The sequence below is a fragment of the Triturus cristatus genome, chromosome 5_1 (genome assembly GCF_964204655.1).
Source record: "Triturus cristatus chromosome 5_1, aTriCri1.1, whole genome shotgun sequence".
Lineage (NCBI taxonomy): Eukaryota > Metazoa > Chordata > Amphibia > Caudata > Salamandridae > Triturus > Triturus cristatus.
Window position 1 is genome coordinate 101,310,458 of NC_140587.1, and position 21,792 is coordinate 101,332,249.

The 21,792-nt window shown below is 44.7% G+C and overlaps 1 protein-coding gene across 1 annotated transcript in view; it reads right to left on the reverse strand.

Moving 5' to 3' along the window:
• The window catches only part of LOC146830317 (NFX1-type zinc finger-containing protein 1-like), a 727,926-nt gene that overhangs the window by 296,199 nt on the left and 409,935 nt on the right, over window positions 1–21,792 (reverse strand). Inside the window, exon 12 of the mRNA XM_085604515.1 lies at window positions 2,391–2,536. Coding sequence (XP_085460641.1) covers window positions 2,391–2,536 — 146 coding nt within the window. The remainder of the gene's footprint in view (window positions 1–2,390; window positions 2,537–21,792) is intronic.

Genomic DNA, 21,792 nt, shown 5'->3' on the forward strand with positions numbered 1-21,792 from the left:
TGGTTTTGCCGACTAGACTGTGGTGATGGTGGTCGTCATTATTGATATCAGCGTCGACTGTGTCATCATCGGTGGCATGCTGAGAGGATTTTTAATTCTCGATTTCAATGGTTCTTAGGAGGGAAAATGGCTTTGCTCCGAATTCTTCTCAGACGGAGTCGAAAGTTGGGAGGAGGCCACACCTGTGGAGATGAGTTTTATTTTCTCCTTTCTTAGGGGTTCTTTACAGTGTGTCTTCAAGGCCTTTCTACTCTCTTTAGAAGCCCTATGGTCAAAGGATCTTTTGTGGGGACTGTCAGAAGAATCGCTTTCCCCCTCAGACAAGGGAATTTGGGGATTTGAACTTATGTAGCCACAGACATAGCTTTCTCTCTCTAATCGCTAAGGGGGAGATTTACCAAATCTCCACGCAGCGCAGCGCAGCCTCCCACGAGACTGTGCTGCGTTGCAAGACAGGGAAGGAGCATGAGAGCCCCATATTTTTAAAGATATGGCTCTCTGTTCCCCTTTCCCTTGCGCCGGCACTGATTACAGCTGCCGTGTGCCATGCACACACCTTAGCACCACAGCGCTAGGGTGTGTGTGGGAGTCTAGCATAAGTTTTGTACAGGATGGGTAGCCTTCCTGTACAAAATAGTATGCCTAGGCACGAAGGAAAGCTTTTCCCACTTTGTATGCGTGCTGCACAGTGCAGCATGCATGCAAAGTCGGAAAAGGAAGGAGAAATGAAAGCATTAGTCCTTCCTTGCGTATAGTTTAAAAGGGTACCGTTTTCTCATGTTAAAACCAATCTACTGTGTTTAGTATATTGGGTTTTGCATAAGAAACCGTGGGTGGTTGCATGGGAATGCCCAGGCACCACCCTTGGCACGCCCCCACGGGGCAAAGTAATGCGAGCAGCGCAGTGCATGGTTTTGCATTACTTTTATATTATTTCAAGCGCAAAAAAAGTTTGAGGAAATAAAGATTTTGCGCCGTTTTGCGTCACTTTTGTGATGCAAACACGGTGCAAAATCTTAGTAAATCTCCCCCTTGATATCTTCGAAGGAAAAGTGGACGTAATAGAGACAGTCTTTGTGTGGGTCATCCACATGCAGCCTCTTCTTCCCACAGTATTTGCAGGATCTGAAGAGGCCTTTCTTAGAAGACTCTGACATTGTAGAAACAGAAAAGTTGAAATACAGTAGCAAAAACTGAGTCGAGCTCAGGAAGACTCTCTTCACACGACGTACGGTATAAAATCTGGAGTGTTCTAGAGGGTGCTATCACCTGATTAGTTATAGCGCACATTTGGCCCTTTTTTTGAAGGACATATATAGGCTAATAACGTGACTTTGTATTGCCATTATAGCCTACGGTACTTTTACATACTGCTTTACTATGGTACCGTGGGACTCCCACTTCGACTTCGGGGAATGATTCAAGCATGTGAATGTATGAAAGATCCAATACTGGAGAACCATCAGTGTCGAAGTATATCTGTCTTGGTCGGTGGGGCATGCAGCATGTATGTCTCTTTTCTCATTTGAGATGGTCAAGGTAGGGCGATTAAATCTGCAGCACACACAGAAGTAACAAATCGCCATTAGTGATTGTTTAAGTGAAGGAAGGGACACCTACTGGCACATAAACAATCATTACCTGCAATGCAGGCACCCTTGCACTCTGGTGCAAGGGTGCCTGAATTGGCTCTAGGCAGCTAAATTTTGCACCATCGCTAGGGAAAACACAGGGGCGCACCGTATTCTTGTGAATATGGCACATCCCTGCTTTTTGAAAATGTTGTAGCATGGCGCTCTCAAATTTGGCGCCGCTCTGCTCTCCGACATTTTCTCATAAATATGCCCCTAAGTGTTTAAATTATGCCTAGAAGCACTATTAATAAAATGGAAAGATATCTTCTTCAATGCGCCGGATAGTCCTTCTTTTATGTCTATAGAACCATAGCCCAAAGGAAGGACTATAGGTAGTTTGTAATTATAGAAAATAGTTCTTCTATAATGTCTACAGCACAATACTCATAACTAAATGACTATTGTCTGCTTAGCAGAAGATGAGTTTTCTTTCCTATCACAATGCACAAAAAATTGAAATAACATAGCATTTCCACGCATTCTACAGTCGAGTATTAATTATACAGACTAACTCTAATAAATGCATATAATGTGGAATAGTATCTGCCCAGAGCAGAGAAGGGTATACTGTGAGCTGCGCCAGCACAGAAAGGTGTAAACACTGTAATGGTGCCAGAAGCATGCTCTCTACAATAGAGTCAGAGGAGAAAAACATATATTCTGCGATTTTGCCAGATAAGAGACGTGTACGCTTCAGTTGCGGATGAGCAGTATAGTATTAACTATTTATTCACTAAAGCCGCATGGGGTTCATACCTGAGAGAAGCGCCTTCTCTGGAAGGGAAGTAAGACTTGATGCAGTCGCTGAGCCCGAATCTTCTTCAAGGAATACTGCTCCATTTGTGGATTTTTACTCCTTCCACCAATTCGAACAACCCCAGAACTTTGGAACTGAAGAATTCCTGAGAAGAGAATTGAACATATATATCAAATATTGTTAGTGGTTTTAAATCCTGCATAGGTTCATAGAGGCGGCTGCCTTAAGTGACATCCTACAGTGCAAAGTTACAGACACCTGAGACATCAGACACTTTCCTGGAGATCTGAAATCATGCACATAACTTTGTGATAATTAGCACTGGCTTCACAGTCCTGCTGTATACAGACCTACCTACAGACATACTCCTATAGCCACTAGGAGGCTACATCCGGTATGGTTGGAAGATCCATTGGTTAGAGATGAACTGAAGTAGGTGATTCAAAACTACTTTCAAGGCAATGAAGGAATAGCTTCCTCCTTGATCATAGAATGGGAAGTATTTAATTGAATTGTACCAGGTGTATGTATACAAACCACAGAAGGGGCAGGAGGAGCCCTGAAGGTGAGTCTTAACCAGGTTGAACGATCCCTCAAACAACTGGATGAAGTGGCGAATAGGGACATGGCATTAACAGGGAAACTTATCAGCCAAAGAGAAAAATGTAATGACTAATTGGATGAATCGGACTAGTCTTATATGCCCGGGGGCGTCTTCTACTTGCCCTGGGTATGGAAACGACGCAGATAATTTTCAGCTTATGATGTGGAGCTTTCCAGCTACATAAAATTGCTGGGGTGCAGTGATAGGGGTAACCACTAGCCGGGGGACTGTGAAGGGCCACCTGCAGGGGTTATGCCTGGGACACAAAAAGAATAAAACAGTCACAAAGTTTGTGAATATTGCACTATCCAAAAGGGCTTTAACTATAAAGCGGAAAGAGGCTATGCCTTTTGCTCTTGAGAAATCGAGGCAAGAATTGGTGTTTCGGACAGAAGCGGAGGGCATGGCTCTATTTGGGGAGGAAGGAATTGTTTCTTACCTGTGATCCTAGTTCTCTCTCAAGAGAATCTCCATTGAAATCATGAACCAGCTATGCACGGGCATCCCAGGTCGCTTCTTTGAAATATACATTCTTAAGTGTAGATCTTCGCCTTACTACAGGTAGGCAGAGTTTCAACATATAATCTTTTAAAAACTTTTTGCAGCGTAAAAAATAGACTGTAATGGGCACTTGCTTTCACTCACTTTTAATAATAAAAACTAGGAAAAATAACCAGATGTGAGATAATTCTCCCCCTTTAAATCTGCTTTAAAGGAAATGGAGAAGAAGGAATAGGGCAATGTAGACTCATAGACTGCAGGTATGTATATATGAAAACTGACACTCCCCCTTTAAAGGCTCACAGCCCAGTAGTATCCCCACATGCCCAGCAGATGGCAGTAACCTTAGTTCTTTTTCACAGAGTGATAGAGAGGAGGACTAATGAAAAGTAGAACGTCTGTTAATTATCTTTGTGCCTTCCACTGGGGAGGAGGGGGGGAGGGGTTTCTTGTGATGTCAATGTAGATTCCACTGACAGAGAACTAGGATTAATGGTAACAAACCATTCCTTCACTCTCAGGGGATCTCCGTTGATAATCATAAACACTGAATAGAATAGCAGCCCATCCCTAAAACAGGCAGGGGAAGGGAAAAAGAGGACAGACAGAAGTAGCTAAGCAGAGCGATTCCTCAAGGAACCTTGCCCTAATTCAGCGTGTGTTCTAGTATCTGCAACAACAATGTGTTGTAAAGGTGTGGACAGACCGCCATGTGGCTGCTTTGCATATTTCCACAATAGGAATATTCATCATTACAGCAGCTGTCAGAGCTTTACCTCTGGTGGAATAGGCTTCTTGGTTTACGGCCAGGGTTTTGTTTGCATTTTGATAACATACCAGAATGCAAGAAACTATCCATCTGGATATAGGTTGTTTAAAAGTGGCTGACCCAGCATGAACCATAATTCATGAACAATTGTCTGGACTTGCCTATACGTTTAGCTTTGTCCGTTTCAACTTTCAAGACTCTTCTCACATCTAAAGTGTGGAGAGATCTTTCTGCTGGAGAAGAAGGGTTCTAAAAGAAAATCAGCAGATTAATTGTTTGATTAATATGAAAATCTGGAACTACTTTGGGTAAGAATTTCAGATGACTTCTCATTACTATTTTATTGCTAAGAAATATAGCGTATGGTTCATGAGGGCATGAAGCTTGAATCTCGCTAACACTACATGCTGATGTGATGCTATAAGAAAGACAGTTTTCCAAGAAAGGTGTGATAAGGCTTTATGAATAGGTTCAAATGGCGAAACCATTATACGTGAAAGCTCAATGTTTAACTCCCAGGAGAGATATGGGTGACATATTGGGTAAATAACACTTTTAATACCTGTCCAGTACTAGCTTTAAAATTGTCATTAATAGAAGAAAATCATAAACCAGATTTAGCCAAATGAAGCAAGTATATAAGGAAAGCCTCTCCTTGGCAGGAGGTTGGGTCAACATTCTTGTCAGAACACCAGATGCAAAATCCCTTCCATCTGAGTTTGAGGCTCTTATGGATGGACATTCAGCCTCGTTTAGAATGTCCATACATTCTTTTGGAGGACTCAAGTGTCCCTATTAGACGAGTTCAGGAGTCAGACTGCGAAACTCAAAGATGAAAGGCTGAGATGAACTATCTGACCTCCGAACTTCATGAGAAGGTTGGGTCTGCCTTGCAGCCTCATGTGTGGTCGTTCCGGCATGTAAAGCAGATCTGTGAGCCACCACTGTTGGGTCACTTTGGAGCTCTCAAGATCATTCTGGTTCCTGAGTAAAACAGCTTGATATCTGCTGGACTCAGGGGAATCAGTGAAAAGTTGTAGGAAGCTGGCTCTGTATATAATATATCAAAGTGGGGTATAGTGTGCACAGGGTCCAGTGGAACCCCAAAGGTAGGCAGAGGTAAAGTTAGATAGCACCTCAATCTCTATTTGTGGTGGTGTGGTCGAGCAGTAAGGCAGCATCAGAGGACAGTGTTAAGCATTTGTTGTACACACTCAGTCAGCAAATGAATTCACACACTCAAAGACTGAACTTCAGACCAATTGTTTTTGTATAAAAATATTCTTTTAGTTAATTTATTTTCTAGAACCAAGCAAGCCTGGCACAGGTAAGTAATACATAATTTACAGTAGTAATGCCGTTTGTAAACAGTTTGAATTGTAATGGTATATGCACTTTGTTTTGACTTACTGGATGGTTGCAGAGAAATGCAATACTTTGTAACGGAAACGCAGTGCAAAGGCCAAAACATAGCAACTTCACGACTCACATTAGCAGGGAAGATCAAAGGGTCCAGCCTCGTGAGCAACCTTTCAATAATAAATCGGATGGTAAAACACAAGCTGTGCCTTGCTGGAATAATGGCCAAATAGGGATTCCAGATCAAACAACTTTGCATGATGGGCTGAGTGACGAGTGAGGAAAATAATTTGGGAAAGGAACATCTGGCAGACTCGGAGCGGACAGTGATCCTTACCCCTGAATTTGAGACAGGAGGCCCAGGCGACATTTTGAATCGATCAAACATCCTACATCTCCTGTTGTGTATACCCTCATTGGCCTATTTAACATCAATGCAAAAACAACAGTTGATGGACAGAATGCAGAACAATGTCATACATTCACCCCAGTACAGAGATCTGGGCCTAAATCCATCGTTTTTTTGCTCACCATGCCATTCCAGTTTGAACCCAGCCATATGCAAATCAGTCTTGACCCTGTGCCCCATGGGAACAGTCCAGCCCGAACTGCCAAGCCAGGACCTCCCTGGACTGGAATCAAGCATCTTAGGACCGGTTTCGGGGTATCACCCCTCGTTAGCCATGATGGCTTGATTCCAGTGGCATGGACAGCACGGGACTCACGTCTTAGCAGAGTGGGCTAAAGAACGGTGATGGATTAAACCCAGATCAGTTGACTGGGGGTGAGTGCTTGCAATGTTCAACACTCCGTCCATCATTTCCTTTGGTTTTTGCTTTGTTCACCATAAGTTGGCAGGGTATGCTCAGACGTGAGTCCCTTGCTCACTTTGCCACTGGATTCAAGCAAGCCGGGCTGAAGACGGCTGAAATGCCAGAAACCGGTCCTAGGAAGCTTGTTTCCGGTCCAGGGAAGACATGGCTTAGCAGTTCGGGCTGGACTGTTCCCATGAGGCACAGGGTCAGACTGATTTGCATATGGCCATGTCTGAACTGGGGTGGCAGAGTGGGCTAAAGAACGGTGATGGATTAAACCCAGATCAGTTGACTGGGGGTGAGTGCTTGCAATGTTTAACACTCCGTCCATCATTTCCTTTGGTTTTTGCTATTTAACATCAACCCATCTTGTATCAGTGCACTTTAAATATTACTCCTGGATAAGCCATAGGGAGTCAACCCTAAAAAAGTGAACCAACAAGCTAGACACTCAGAACATCATGGCGGAAAAAGATCTACTCATGGATTGGGGCGTCCGTGTAGATAAATGTCCAACGGAAAAGTATCCCCAAGCATTATCACAGAGGCCGTACAAACAAGCGGCACCAGCGCCACAGAAAAGTATACCTAGGGGCATAAAATCGATCCCGAGTCAAATCTGCGACAATAACAATAAAATCAAGCTTCAGAAGGGCGATGCTACCAGACATTGCATGGAGGTAAGAGCATCTCAGGACGTCACATCATAGGACTGGGCCTGGATCTCAACGGGACTGCATACCAAGGGGAGGAAAAATCCCTAGCAGAAGAAATCATTCAATCTTGCCCGACAAAACGGCATAGCAAGGAAGGCTCAAACCAACAATCTTGGAGGCACATAAGAGGCGATAAAAAGAACCAAGATCAGACTAATAAGTGGCAGGGCTCAAATCGACCTTAGCCAACAAAGAAGCCATGGACTTTCTAAAAACAGGAGATATTTTATGCTTGCAGGAAACATGGACGGTAACACCAAATTCCATCAAAGGCTACCAGGCGATCCACACATTGGCCAACAAGAAAAACATCTTTGGAAGACCGACCGGTGGGGTTTCAATCTTTGTAAAACTAAACCTACAAGTACGAATCAAGGAATGGCCTACGCATTCACCTGACGTCCAGATCCCCACTATAAAAGGAATTGGATTAGAGGGTATCCAGACCACAATCGCAGTAATTAACCTCTATGTTAATCCAAACAAAAAAGCAAAAATCACAAACACCAGGATGATTACTGGACTGATTAGAGAATATCTCTATGAGAGCCCAGGGCACAAATGTATTATTGCCGGGTACTTCAACATGAGAGATCTGTGCCACCCGGAACAGAGCCAAGGGGAGAGCAGACGGAATATAATGGAAGCCTGTATCAACAAATTTAACCTGGAGTCCGTAAACAAAGTAGGGCAGCCAAATAGGAAACAACAACCCACATTTAAAAACATCTCCACGCTAGACATCTTTCTGAGCAAGAACCTACTGAAGAGGTGTGAAGAATATAATGTGTTACGCACTACTGCAAGCGATCACCATCCAATATCCATGCTCGTCAATATAAGCACCATGATGCATGAGGAACACCTAACTGCTGGTAAAATGCTCAATTCAAATAATGAAACAGCACCGATAAAACAAATTAAATAGGGACCCATAAGCCAGGCCAGATACAACAAGTAAAACAGGTTATATGCACACACAACTGGCCCTCAGAAAAGTTGGCCAGGAATTATATCCTCGCTGTCCAATGCTCTGATTGCAGGAAGACAACCCACATATAAAGGAAAACGCACAGGAAATGGGCAAGTTAACCTTATCGACATCAAAGCATTCAGAGAGAGTAAAAAGCGGTGCCGTCTGGCAGAGTTACAGTATAGGAGAGATAAGTGCCCACGGACAGAAACACGTTTGAAAACATCTAGAAAACTGCACAAAAAAACAGTTTGGCAGTTGAAACAAACCATCATAGAAAAAAAATGGAAACACATCTAAGCTCTGCTAGCACCCAATAAGAACAGGGAGTGTTGGAGCTATGTTAATGGTCTAAATGGTGGAAGCCACATCCATAACGCTGTACCTGCCAACAAATGGGCAGCCCACGCAACAAGGCTATATGTCGACCAAGACAAACCCATGGCAAAAACCATGGAGGTAGAAGGCAAAAACCCCAATGAGAATGGTGCTGAGGACCTTGCCCCAACAGAAAAAGAAATTCTAATCATCCTCAAGGGGATCAGGAAGGATGGGGCTCCCGGGCCTAATGGGCTAGCAGGCAGCGTCTTCAATGAAGATCGAGGTTTTTGCGCCCACCATATGCATTGCCTATTACACCACTGCTATAATACCTCAGCAGTACCGGACACGTGGAAAGGTTCCATCTTGCAACCCATTGATAAATAAGGGGACGCTTCACAGCCGGAGAACTATAGACTGATTGCATTAATTGGACGTCAATGGGAAGGCATTTGCAAAAGTGCTCTTGAAAGAGTTAGAGGTATGGATAACAAAAAATCAAATCATACCGCAATACCAGACAGGCAGATCATATCTGGCAACAAAGGCCACAGAGGTCGCCACCCCTCCACTATATGCATGTTTTGTCGACTATAGTGCCGCTTTCGATGGCATTGACAGCAACATACTGTGGGCTAAACTCGCAAAGTGGGGTATTCCAAGGAAACTCCTGACGGCCATTATGTCACTCCACACCGGCACTTGGTCCGCACGAAGCTCACACAGACATGTGCAACAGCCAAGATCTACACGAACAAGGGGCTAAAACAGGGTTGTGGGATCGCACCCACACTGTTTAACTTATATACTGCGGATCTGGGAGAAGCACTTCTAAAAACCAACATCTTTCCGCCCAAACTGGGCCATCTTAGACTACCGATCATGCAGTATGCGGATGACCTTTTCCTATTGGATCAAACTAGAATAGGCATGAAAAGGGCATTGGAGACATTACATCTCTACAATATGGAAAACAAACTCCAAGCCAATGCAACTAAAACTAAGGTCCTGGTCTTTGGCCACAAACCAAACAAATCACTACTGGGTTGGCATCTCGGCCCGCTAAGAATTACTACTGCCATCTGGGGGTACAATTCTCAGACACTGCCAGAACGATACTGCAGGCCAAAGCACTTGAGGCAAAAGCGGCCAAGGTTACACATGCCCAATGCAAATTAAATAATAAGCTACTAAGCCACTTAACGAAGGGCATTCGACGAGTAATGCAAGCCAAGCTAATTCCAACACTGAGCTATGGCCATCTTGCTTTCCCTGGCCTGTTGACCGACAAATTGGAGCGCCGGCACATCATGGCTTTTAGAAAGGTTTTTAAGCTCCCATATTTGACAAGGCGCACACTGAATCGCCTAGAATTCAATATTCCAGCAATGGACATAGAGTGTTAAAAAGACATAGTAAAATGTCATCATCATGTGATTAAGGCAGGTCCTGGTACAATCAGGTAAGCACTACAAATAGTCTTCACCGACAACACTAGTCACTGGGCAAGATACCTCTTGAAAGCCATTAAGACATTGGGTCTGCCAGCTGATCTTCTAACAGAAGAAGCAGGGAAAGATCACTTCAAGACAACAAGATCTCGAACGGATCAGATCTATTTGAGGCGCAGAGGGCCTTGTCTACTCACACGAAGCTATCTCATAACAACCATACCTGAAAGCAGGATTGGGAAGGCAAACCCTACATAATGTACTGAGGACTAGGCTACTAACATTACCAATACAGGATTACAGGGCTCACTGCAAAAATACACCATCAAGAAGCAGTGGATGTCATTTGTGCCAATATCATATAGAATCTGCAGAGCACGTTATCTGCTGCTGTCCAGTTCTGTTGAGCCCGAGGCACCTCCTCTATCTAAGAACTATGTTCCTTCAAAATGGCGTAAGATCGTGCAAGAAAGCTCTAATGTTCATCTACACCACTACAGTGCCGGAAAGTTCTATGCAGTAGCTAGAAGGACTCTGCAATCGACGTAAGAACAGAAGATGACAGTAAAATAATATACGAGCCACAGATTACCAACTGTGGCAGCAACCTTAGCATCACAACTCTGTACTTCACCCATTTGCACTATTTCTCATCATTTAACACTGTATAGTTTGCTTTGGGAGGTGCACTGTCCCCCAACTTATCCCACATACCTATGTATATAAAAATCACATGCATGCTTCTTCCGCATGCTCACGCACTCATGCCTCTCAGCCCTATTCGGTGACGTCGCTCCGTCTTCTTTTTACGTCCTTTCATTGTTCTCTTACGGCTCACAAATGGTCCATTCCATCCGTCTGCCTGGGCACAAAATAATCACACTTATGCCTGCATGACTTCGTTTTGCACGTTTGCATGTCTGCGCTCCCATGCCCTTCCAGTCTCACTCCATTTTACTGCTGCATCTCTTTTTCCTTTTTAGATGTTCTTATAATTTTTTTAGACCTTTTAATCAACCAAATGCACTTATTTATGATGTAACACCTATTGTATTTGTAAATGATTTTAGGTAATCATACAATAAAGAATTACTTAATTACTTTGTAAATACAGTACATAGACTTTTAATGGGGTTTTCAGTAAAAATACCAGGTAAGTTCCTTTTTAGATTACTTTGCTTACTCAGAGTAGTGTGCCTGGATACTACTATGGGATATTTCCTGTAAACAGGTAAGTAAATTCGTTTTGGTTAAATAGTACAATTTTACAGAATTTCTTTAGGTTTTCAAACTCCACACTTAGAAACTTTTCCAAGAAAAACAGTCAATGTTATACTATGGAGGACAATAGTGTTATAGGTTTTGAGGTAAGTATTTGGTAGTGGGAGTTGAGGTTCTGGTGGTAGACTCAGGGGTCCCACAGGGTCAAGGATGCACTCTAGTTACACCCTCAGTGGCACTAGGGCGGCTGGGTGCAGAGTGCTGAGGCCCAATGTTATCCAATGAGGGATAGGGGGCTCTGGTTGGTGGCTGCTGGCGAGCAGGCAACAAGGTTGTGGGAGCAAAGCTCCTGGTGTTAGGCTCAGAGCAAAAGGAGATCCTGTTTAGCACAAAAAGTGCACCCGCAGTGGTGCAGGGGCGACTGGGTGCAGGGTGCTGGTTTGGCGTTGGGTGCCCTGTTGTTTTCAATGGGGATTTCGATTTTGGTTTTCAGCTGCAGGCTCGGTCCAGGAAGACTTCTAGGAGGAACCAGCAGCTGTGCAGGTAATTTGGAGGGCTCGGTGACGTAGGTGCACCTCAGTTCTCTTAACCAGGGCGCAGGGTGTCTGGATGCAGGGGTGTCTTTTGAGGTCAGATTTCATCTTACCGGGGGCCACTCACGGTTGGGGGAGGGTCTCCATGCAGAGGCTGCAGACGACGTTGGGGAGTCCTGGAGGGGTCAACCAACGGTGGACTCGGACTCTGGAGCGCCGGGGGACCTCGCAGGCTCGGAGTCTTTCTTTGGTGTTTCTTTTGAACAGAGCTGCTGTTCACAGGAGATCCGGTCTTTGTTCAAGGCAGTTAGTCCTCTCAGGGGTTCTGGAGGTCGCTGGCTGCAGGACAAGACGATTTTTGGTGCAGGATCTTCGGTTAACTTCGGACGGGCTGGTAGGGCTGGGGCCAAGTCAGTTGTTCTCTGCAGTCTCCTCTGCTGGGTGTCTTCTTTCGTCCCTTGTCTTCTTAGGTTGCGGGAATCTGCTTTCTTGGTTCAGGGCTGCCCCCAAAATACTGTATTTAGGGGGGTTTTAGGGGTCTCGAGGTCAGTAGCCAATAGGCTACTGACCTTAGGGTGACTACACCCTTGGTGTGCTCATCCCACATGGGGGAGTGAGCACAATCCCTAATCCTGAGTGGGGAGTGCCTGCAAGATGGCAGGCACTGAAGAGAGGACTTCACCTCACCTCCCCCACCTGAGGGATGGAGTTGGCAGAGGTGGGCACACCTTCTGGGCTGGCTAGTTTTTCCTGCCTGTCTTCCTGCCGAAAAGGAGGGGAGACTGGAAGGGGGCCTGCTCCTCCTAGCAGGAGAGGCTGAGGGTCGCATTACAAAGGCTGCCACCTCCGCCCAGAAAAGGCTTCGTTACTGGGCTCAGGGTACGAAGGCTCCCACCCCATGGGTCCAGAAACATGTCTCGTGGTGGCAGGCTGGTGTGTACCAGTCAGGAAACCCACCAGAGGCTGGTCGTTTTTTTGTGTGTGCATTTTTCATTAAATCCCGCACTGGCCTCAGTGTGGGTTTAATGTGCTGAGAAGTTTGATACCCAACTTCTCTGTTTTCAGTGTAGCCATTATGGTGCTGTGGAGTTCGTAATGACAAGCTCCCAGCATCATATACTCTTAATGGCAGCACTGCACTTACAATGTCTAATAATGGACTTAGACACTGTAGGGTTACTGGGCTCATGAAACTGTACCCTCATCACTGATATAGGGCACCCAGCTAGAGGAGTGACTGATCTATGCCAGGGCAGTGGGTTGTAGGCATGGCACACAGGGATGTGTGCTAAGTTGACTCTTCACTTTGTTGTGCACCAAAACACGCAGCCTGCAAAGGCAGTGTGAGTGTGTAAAGGTACAGGGCCTCTAAGGGTGGCACAATAAGTGATGCAGCCCTTAGAGGTCTTCTCTGGTCACAGTGCCCTGGATACCTGTGGTACCATTTAGCAGGGGCTGACCTGTGGCCAGAGATGCCAATTGGGTTAGTTTTGGAGGGAAAACACAGGCCCTGGGAACCTGATTGGCAGGGACCCATGGCACATCAAGTCAAAAGTGCATCAGTAGTCTGGCCAAAAGTTGGGGGGTTACTGCAACAGAAACCCACTTTCCTACTCAAACCCCCCCCCCCCAGCCAAAAGGCCAGGAGACTCAGCCAAAGCTGGGAGAGCAGGAGACTCAGCCAAAGCTGGGAGAGTCTTCCTTGTCTTTCAGGCGAGGAAGAGTAGAGGAGGTGGTTGGAAAGTTGCCGGGCCTACTCTGCCTTACATCCTTCTGTTCCTTTGGGGAGCTGGCCTACCTCAATAATTTCAGGACCTAATTCCCAATGCTCTTTTCCTAGCTCTTTACCCCATCTGTTTAGGTTGGTTTCAGAGGTGCCTTCCTCTGCAAATTCTAATTTAGCTAGGGCAAAGCCCAGCTTACCCACAGAGGACACCAACAGCTTGAGCAACCCCACCATGACCAATAGGGTCAGGGGGCCTAACTTGATATTTGGCAGGGAGCTAGGCCACCATGCCAAGGACAGTGTTGCCATGAAGGCTAACACCTAGCAGAGGCTACTGACAGCTGTCAGTTCCCAGAACAACACCTTTATCTCTTCACTGGTAGGTGAAGCAGCTAACTTACAGGCTTCTTTGGGTTTGGGGGTCCTGTCTGCTGTTTTAGGGTCAGGGTCACTACACTTGGTAGTGAACACCCTTCTTCCACCCTATGTTATGCCAGCTGAGGAGCCACCAATTCAGGCTGGACAGTTGCCTGAATAGTCAGGTCTTTTTGTTGGCTCGGGGGGACTTCCCCAGTGCCAATTTTGGAGTTCTTACTTACTGGGATAGAATCTCCCTGGCCCACTGGAACTGTGGCTAACAGTTGCCCACCTTTCCTACATTGTTTCTTCTTTTTCTTTTGGGGCTTAGCCGCACTGGTTGCAGATTCAGCTTCCCCCCCCCCCCCCCCCCCCCCGGATTTTTGGGTGAGGTCTGGCCCTGGGCCAGCACCTCTTTGTAGCTCAGTCCCACCTCTAGGTGGTCATTCCCAAGGAGACAATCAAGGGGGAGGTCTTTACTGACTACCACCTTTCTCCAACTAAGGGACCCACCTAGTTCTAGGGACACTACAGCCATAGGCCTAACAATGACATCCCCTGGGACAGCCCTTACTCTTTTTTTTCACCTGGGACATACTGGTTTGAGAGAACCAACCTGTCATGCGCCACAGTGTGACTGGCACAGGTATCTCTCAGGGCAGTGGCTGGGATTCCATTCACCAGTAGGTGGTGGAAGTGTCTACTCCCCTCTTCAATCTCTAAATCACCTTTTGGGCCCATTTTCCAGTTTAAGGATATGAGGGCTTCCTCATCTGAGGAATTACCCTCTAAAGCTACAATGGCTGACATTGACACTCGATATGCCTCCGACACATAGACCGGTGGGGAGGTGGCGACTTAGGGAGAACTTGCTTAAACGAACGGGCGTAACCCAGCAGCTTCATAAATGCATTACTGACTATCTGGCAACAAATTATATTCCGGACATGCCTTTAGCGGCAATATGGGGGGCGCTCAAAGTGGTAGTGATAGCTATTTCCGCAGCGGAAGCTCGAGAATGGAGAGACAAGAGCGAACAGCTTACGGCACGAGTGGTGGACTAGAAAGAGTGCATAGTCGAACCTGCACTCCTAGAGTATGGCGCCAATTGAAGGCAGCCAGGGCGCAACTAGCAAGTCTGGATCTAGACAGAGCTGAATACGCGGCTCTTCGGCTCAAACACTCATATTATATAGGGGGAGATAAAACAGGGCGTCTCCTAGCGAGTAAATTTAGAGCTCGCACCCAGCGCTCCAAAATTCTGTCACTTCAAAATGCCAAGGGGGAGAAGGTGGAACAAGATGGCAGATAGCGGAAACCCTCCGGGAATTTTATGCATCTTTATATGGTAAAGACCGGCAATTGGGTGCAGATGGCGGGGCCTACCTCCAACAGGCTGCCACGACGGCACTAAACAAGCAGGGGACGGATGCTTTAGATGCACCCATTAGGATTGAAGAGGTGATAGGGGCAAACTCTCGCCTCAAACCTCTGAAATCACCAGGGCCGGATGGCTTTTCGGCAGGGTTCTATAAACCATCCACAAGTTGCAAGGGGCGGTGCAACACTTCATTTGGGCCGGGGCGAACCCTCGGATGCGCAGGGATATCTCCCACAGACATCCAGACGAAGGGGGGATGGGTATCCCAAACTTCTTGGAATACTTTCGGGCAACGCAACTTAGGCACTTGGTAGAATGGAGCAGACCTGAGTCTGAAAAGAGATGGCTGTTTCAAGATCAGGCGCTGGCGAAGCTATTCCTGTGGAAGGTACCCTTTTTAAAGCGCTCTGATCGACCACCGAATCTGGAGGGCTCTCCAATTACACACACAGTGATGCGAGTTTGGGACACGGTAGCGGTTAAGCGCGGATTCACATCTTTCCCCTCACCGTTAACACCCCTATTTGATAACCCAGAGTTTCCACCAGAGCAAGAAGAGCGGGCGTTCTCGCAGTGGCGGTCCTCGGACTGCAAGTCGGCAGGACATCTCTTTGACTTAGAGGGGTTCCTCAAGCTCTCAGATGCGACACAGGCCTACGATATCATAGAGCCGAACCGATTTCAATACTTCCAAATCCGTCATTGGCTCCTCCCTCCCGACGTGCGCCCGTTGGTCAGCAGAAAACTAACGACATATGAGAAATGGCTTATAACCAAATACTCGGACAAAAAGATGATCTCTGAACTATACAATATGCTTCGGCAACCAGCTTCATCCGTGCCTTCACCCGGGCGAAAGAATTGGGCGCGGGAATTGGGGAGAGAGCTATCGGAGAAAGACTGGCATGATATTTACTTCAGTGCGAACCATACGGCCCGAAATACGGCTAGTAGAGAATAGGCGGTAAAGGTGGCAACTTACTGGTACTTGACACCTGTCAGACTGAATAAAGGAAACCCGGACCGTAGCCTGACTTGCTGGTGGGGGTGTGATGAGGAGGGTACACTGACTCACCTGCTCTAGGACTGTAAGGAACTGGCGGGATACTAGACTGCTGTCCTAGACGACATCAACAAACAATTTGAGATGGAAATACCTTGCTTCTCTGCCTATACATTGCTGGGGCTCCATAACCCTCTCATATATCCACTGAAGTAAATTAAAGGGAAACAGATGGGCCTAGCGATGGGAGCAGCTGTAGAACACATTCTCTCCCTATGGGGCACACAGACCCGACCGACGCACACAGGATGGCTACACAAATTATGGTACATCATTGGGATGGAGAGAATCCAAGTCACTCTAACAAACTCAGCAGACTCATTTAACTCCACCTGGCGTCCTCTATTGTCCCTGTTAGCGTTGGAATTTAATGAAGTAACATGTCCAAAATACCTCCGCCTTCTTCGGCTCACCAAAGTTCAACCGGTAGTAGCGGCCAACTAATATGTTGTGTGGAGTGGACCTTCCACACAGTGACCTAATAAGGTATAGACTCAGCACACCGGTTTAGGGGTGGGAAACAGGAGGGGGATCTTTTGGGGTTTTTACTCTTCTAGGCCTTATATACTGTTTGTCTGGGTCGGACCCATACCCTACTCTGCCAGCTCTGGCCTCCGATCGCACTAAGAGATCACAGTGGGGTTCTCACGGGTATAATGTGGCCGGGCCAGATTGGGGGGACGAGGGGGGAGACCAAGTTGATGAAATATGGGAATGCCCTTTGTATTTGCCTGAAAATCAATAAAACAAAGTTAACCATAAAGATACAATGGCAACCCACTAGGGGCTGTAATTTGTTTAGGACAGCTAGGGTCCTTGGTGTGATGTTCTGCCTTTTGGCAGGTGTGACACCATCCTACCACGAGTCATTCCGGCTCGACCAGTACGCACTGTTGCTACTTTGGTTACCAACAAAGTTGCATTACAATAAACAGAGAACCTTTTTAAACAGTATTGTTGCACATGACTCTTATCTTACACTCATTCATATAAACACAACACTTTTGAAAGCTTCTACATCAGCTTTACTTTTGTTCAAATAAATTCACCGCAAAAACAATATATTTAGATGCATGATTTGTTCAACAATCCAGAGTTATTCCAATTTTTCGGTGTATGCCCAATGCATTTCGGAGAACATTTGACAGTTGTGACACCATACCCTGCTGGGATCCCAATTCTTACCTTGGTACCCAGTTTTAGTTTGTGAGGTGTCTTTGGGCACCCATTTCTTTTGGTCACCCCAAGTGGACGTCCTAGTTACCCTTGTCTTGCCCAATAGTCTGCCTTCTTTCTCAATTCTTGGGGAGAAATTGGACCTAGGTCTACCAGATACTCATGCAACTTTTCATCAATGTAATTACTTAGTATGTGTTCTTTCACAAACAAACTATAAAGTCCATCACAATCTTGCTCTTTGCTTCCAGTCAACCAGCAATCTAGTGTCTTAACTGAGTAGTCTACAAATTCCTCCCAGGGCTGACTCTGGGTTTTCTGAGGCCCCCTGAATCTAATTTTATACTCCTCAGTTGTGAGTCCAAATCCGTCTATCAGAGTTCTCTTCATGAGGTCATAAGAGCCAGCATCTGCCCCACTCAGGGTCAGAAGTCTGTCTCTGCACTTACCAGAGAGCAGTTCCCTAAGGAGTGCCCCCAGTGAGTTTTCTTCACCCTTCTGGCTTCACAAGCCCTCTCAAACGCTGTGAACCACCTGGTGATATCATCACCCTCCTCAAATTTAGGGACAATCCTTTTGGGGATTTTGGGATCATAGGATCCTTCCTTTTCTATATTTTTTAGATTGCTGCCACCATTGAACAAGGATGGAGTATATTTTGAATGAGGGTTGAAAAGATTTCAAGGCCAAGTGAACAGCTCTCATTATTGGTAGGCTGATATGTTATGTCATTTCTTTCTTGGACCATGTTTCCTGTATATGAAGGTGATCCTTGTGTGCAACCCAGCCTGAAAGGTAAACATTCATCACTGTTGTCTGTGATGGAACATCCTGGTGAAACAACATTCAGAGAAGGACATTTTTCCATTGATACCACCATATGAGAGATTGTTTCCCTTTGAGGGAAATAATTAATGTTTCTTCCCAATTGCCGAATAATGGCTCCACTGGTCTTCTAGATACACCTGTAGTGGTCTAATGTGCTGTCAGAAAGATGCAGGATGTAATTTATCCCATTATAGATGACACTTGTCTCACCATTGATTGGGAAGTTTTCATTAGACATTGAAATTTCAGACTTAAGGATACTAATCTTTTGTCTGAAGAATACACTTTTGCTTTGATGGTATTGCTAGTTGTTCTTAGATAATGAAGAGATTGCACCAGAGATTTGGTTAATTTGTCATGTGGACCTAAGCGATTGAGAGTAGAGACCGTTATTTGATTGTACTGACAAGATGGTGCATGGAAGCTTTGATGAGCCATTCGTCTAGATACATATAGATGAAGATCTTGAGTTTTCTGAGATGTGCGGTGACCACAGCCATATATTTTTTAAAAGTGTCTAGGAGCTGATTTCAGGCCAAATGAGAGTACTTTGTATTGGTTGTTTGCAACCACGAATCTCAGGAATTTTCTGTGCTTTGTGGCTTTTGTAATATGAAAGTACGCACCCCGAAGATCTATGGAACATAGCCAGTCCCCTTGATGGATTTGAGGATACATTTGGGGTGATGCTAGCATTCTGAATGTATTCCTCCACATCCATTTGTTTGAAACTTTCAGATCCTGGGAGGATCTGAATTTGTTCTTTTGAGGTTTGATTTTCTCCAAAATGTAACAGGAATAAATGCTCTTTCCTCTTTGGGGAAGAGGCACATGCTTGACCGCTTGCAGCTTATTCATTTTGGTTGCAGAAACATATTTACGTCTGTTTAAAGCATCTCCAGATTTTGAGTGCATGTTTTTGCTGGAATAGTTGATGATTGATAAATCTGAGACAATAACCATTCTGTACAATATTCAGTACCCACGCCTCTTTTGTTATGGAACTCCACTCTTCCAGGTATGAGGTTCTGTAATTCTCGAGACTCACTCCATTTTATTGTGCCACCATTTTGTGTTGCCCTCACGTTGGCCTGTGAAGGTAGCCTGGCGAACAAAGTGGCCTGGCCTTCTTAGTCCATGTATACATTAACTAGGTTTCTTTCTGACTCTGGAATGAACTGTAAGAAACTGACCTCTTCACCTGAAACTGACCTCGCAAAGCCAATTTCCCTGATCGATCTTTGTCTGAGATTGCCAATCAAGATACTGTACATGTAATCATGCCATGCCCTGCAGTGCCATCTAAATCAGATTAACCTTTGTGAACTATGTAATTATAATGTTTTGCCCATATCCTGCTAAAACCCCAAAGGCTACTCACCTGCTGCCCCTCCAGATTTTCCATTTGTTTAGGAAAGTAATTGGTACAACTCCCTTACATGTCTGGGGCAGGATAAAGAGTATATAAGACGTGAAGTAAGACCATTCTATGGACTACCTCATTCAGTTGCTACGGCTTCTGTGTGACGTAGTCACACTCATTTGAGTTTAATAAAAATGTTCTTTTATATTTCAGCTTCTGTGCCAAATTCTTTATTATTGGTTTGAATGGACTAAGTATCAGTGAGACCCCTGAGAAGGAGTTTATATTTCTTCAGGTATTGGGATATACTTCCCCCTGTCGGAGTGCTAAGGAAAAGGTGGAAGCATGAGATTTTCCTGCTTCAGCCATTTGGTGACCAACCCTTTCTTTTGGTTGTCACCTTTGTTGTTGATGAAAAGGCTTTTGTTGCTGTTGTTGTAGACCTTGAGACCACTGAGGGGGTTGAACTCTCAGATGATAATAGCAATGTTCATAAGATTTGTAAGGATGTTATTTATGCTTCTAACATTTTTCCAGTCCGACAGCTTTTAGGATCTTCATTTCGGTTTTAATACAAGCCATCTCATCATCTGTGTGACTCCCAAATAAAGTCATACCAACGAAGGGAAGATTCTCTGTTGAGATGCTTGTTGAAGAGCTGTTAATCAAAGCCAAAAATATAGCCCTAGGCCAATCTGTTGCAATAACTTGTGCAGCCAATAAAGAAGAATCGGTGGGAGCACTGATTACTTGATTAGACACCATCATGCCCTCATTCATAATATTAATAAAATCTTCTCTACAGTGTTATGGAAGATCATCCAAAAATTTCTGCAGGGAGTCTCATAAAAATGGCCGTAACTGCCAGAGAGGCGAGTCACACTGGCAGATTTCATGTTTGTAGCTGCTGTACTACATACCTTGTGCTCCAAAGTGTCAAGCTTTATACTCTCCTTGTCTGGTAGAATTGTGGACGAAGGATTAGTAGAATGGGCTTTCTTTGCAGCCAAGACCACCACATAATCAGGCGAAGGATATGCATGCAGAAATAACGAGTCCTACTCTGGAGGAATTTGGATAAATTATTGAGTTGAAAATATCGGGAGACAGAAATATCGGAAATTAAATATCGTGATACACAAATATCATTTACAAGAATGTGGTTTTTAGAGGTAAGTAATATAGTATTAAATAAGATCATTTTCACTAATATAATGGTGAAACATATAGGGCCATATGTAGGTAAAACGTATTTTGCGATTCTCAAATTGCGATTTTTAGGGAATCGCAATAAGAGAATCGCAAAATGCAATGTAGGTAGGATTAGCAAAATATTTTGCGAATCCCACCTATTCCTTATTTGCGAATCGCAAATTGAGATTCGCAAATAAGGAATACCTTGCCATTCATTCCTATGGGCTAGAAGGCCCATAGGAATGAATAGAAAGACATTCTCAATTAGAGAATCGCAAATTGAGAATGCAATTTCAAGGTTGCAAGGGTGTCAATAGGACACCCTTTTGCACCCCTGAAATAAACATGTGTGCACATGTGGCGCACATACATGCGCTAAGGGCATGTATGTGCACCACATGGCACTTTGAAAAATGCCAAAAAGTGCATTTTTCAAAGAAATCGCAAGTTACCACCAACCTGAAGTTGGTGGTAATTTGCGATTCCTTAAGCCAAAATCGCACAACTTGGGTGCTTCCTACATTGCATTTGAGGAATCGCAATTTGGGATTCCTTAAATGCATTTGCAAAATAAGGAATCGCAAATTTTGCAATTCCTTATTTTGCGTGTGGGTTTTTGTGTGCTACATAGCGCACTGCCCAAAATGCGATCGCAAACGCTGAAATTCTGCGAATTTCAGCAGTTGCGATCGCAATTTGGCTTCCTACATATGGCCCATAGTTATTTAATTATTATAATGTGTTTTAGTTGAAATAACCATTTTATGTGTTACTATTGTTTATATAAATGTTAATTGTTTTTAAAATAGAGCTGTAATTTGAAGCAATTTAGAATTTTCTATTTCATTCTTAATATTGATGTATAGTGTTGTATTGGGTTGTTGGGTTTGTAGGGGGTTGGGATGAGAAGTTCATTAGGTAATACTGAATTGAGAATTATTTAGTACATTTTATTTAATTATATGATTGATATTTATTAAGTACTTTATGTAATTTTGGTTTATTTTTGCTATGTGTTATTTGTGGGCTGTTAGGTTTCTAAGGGTTCAG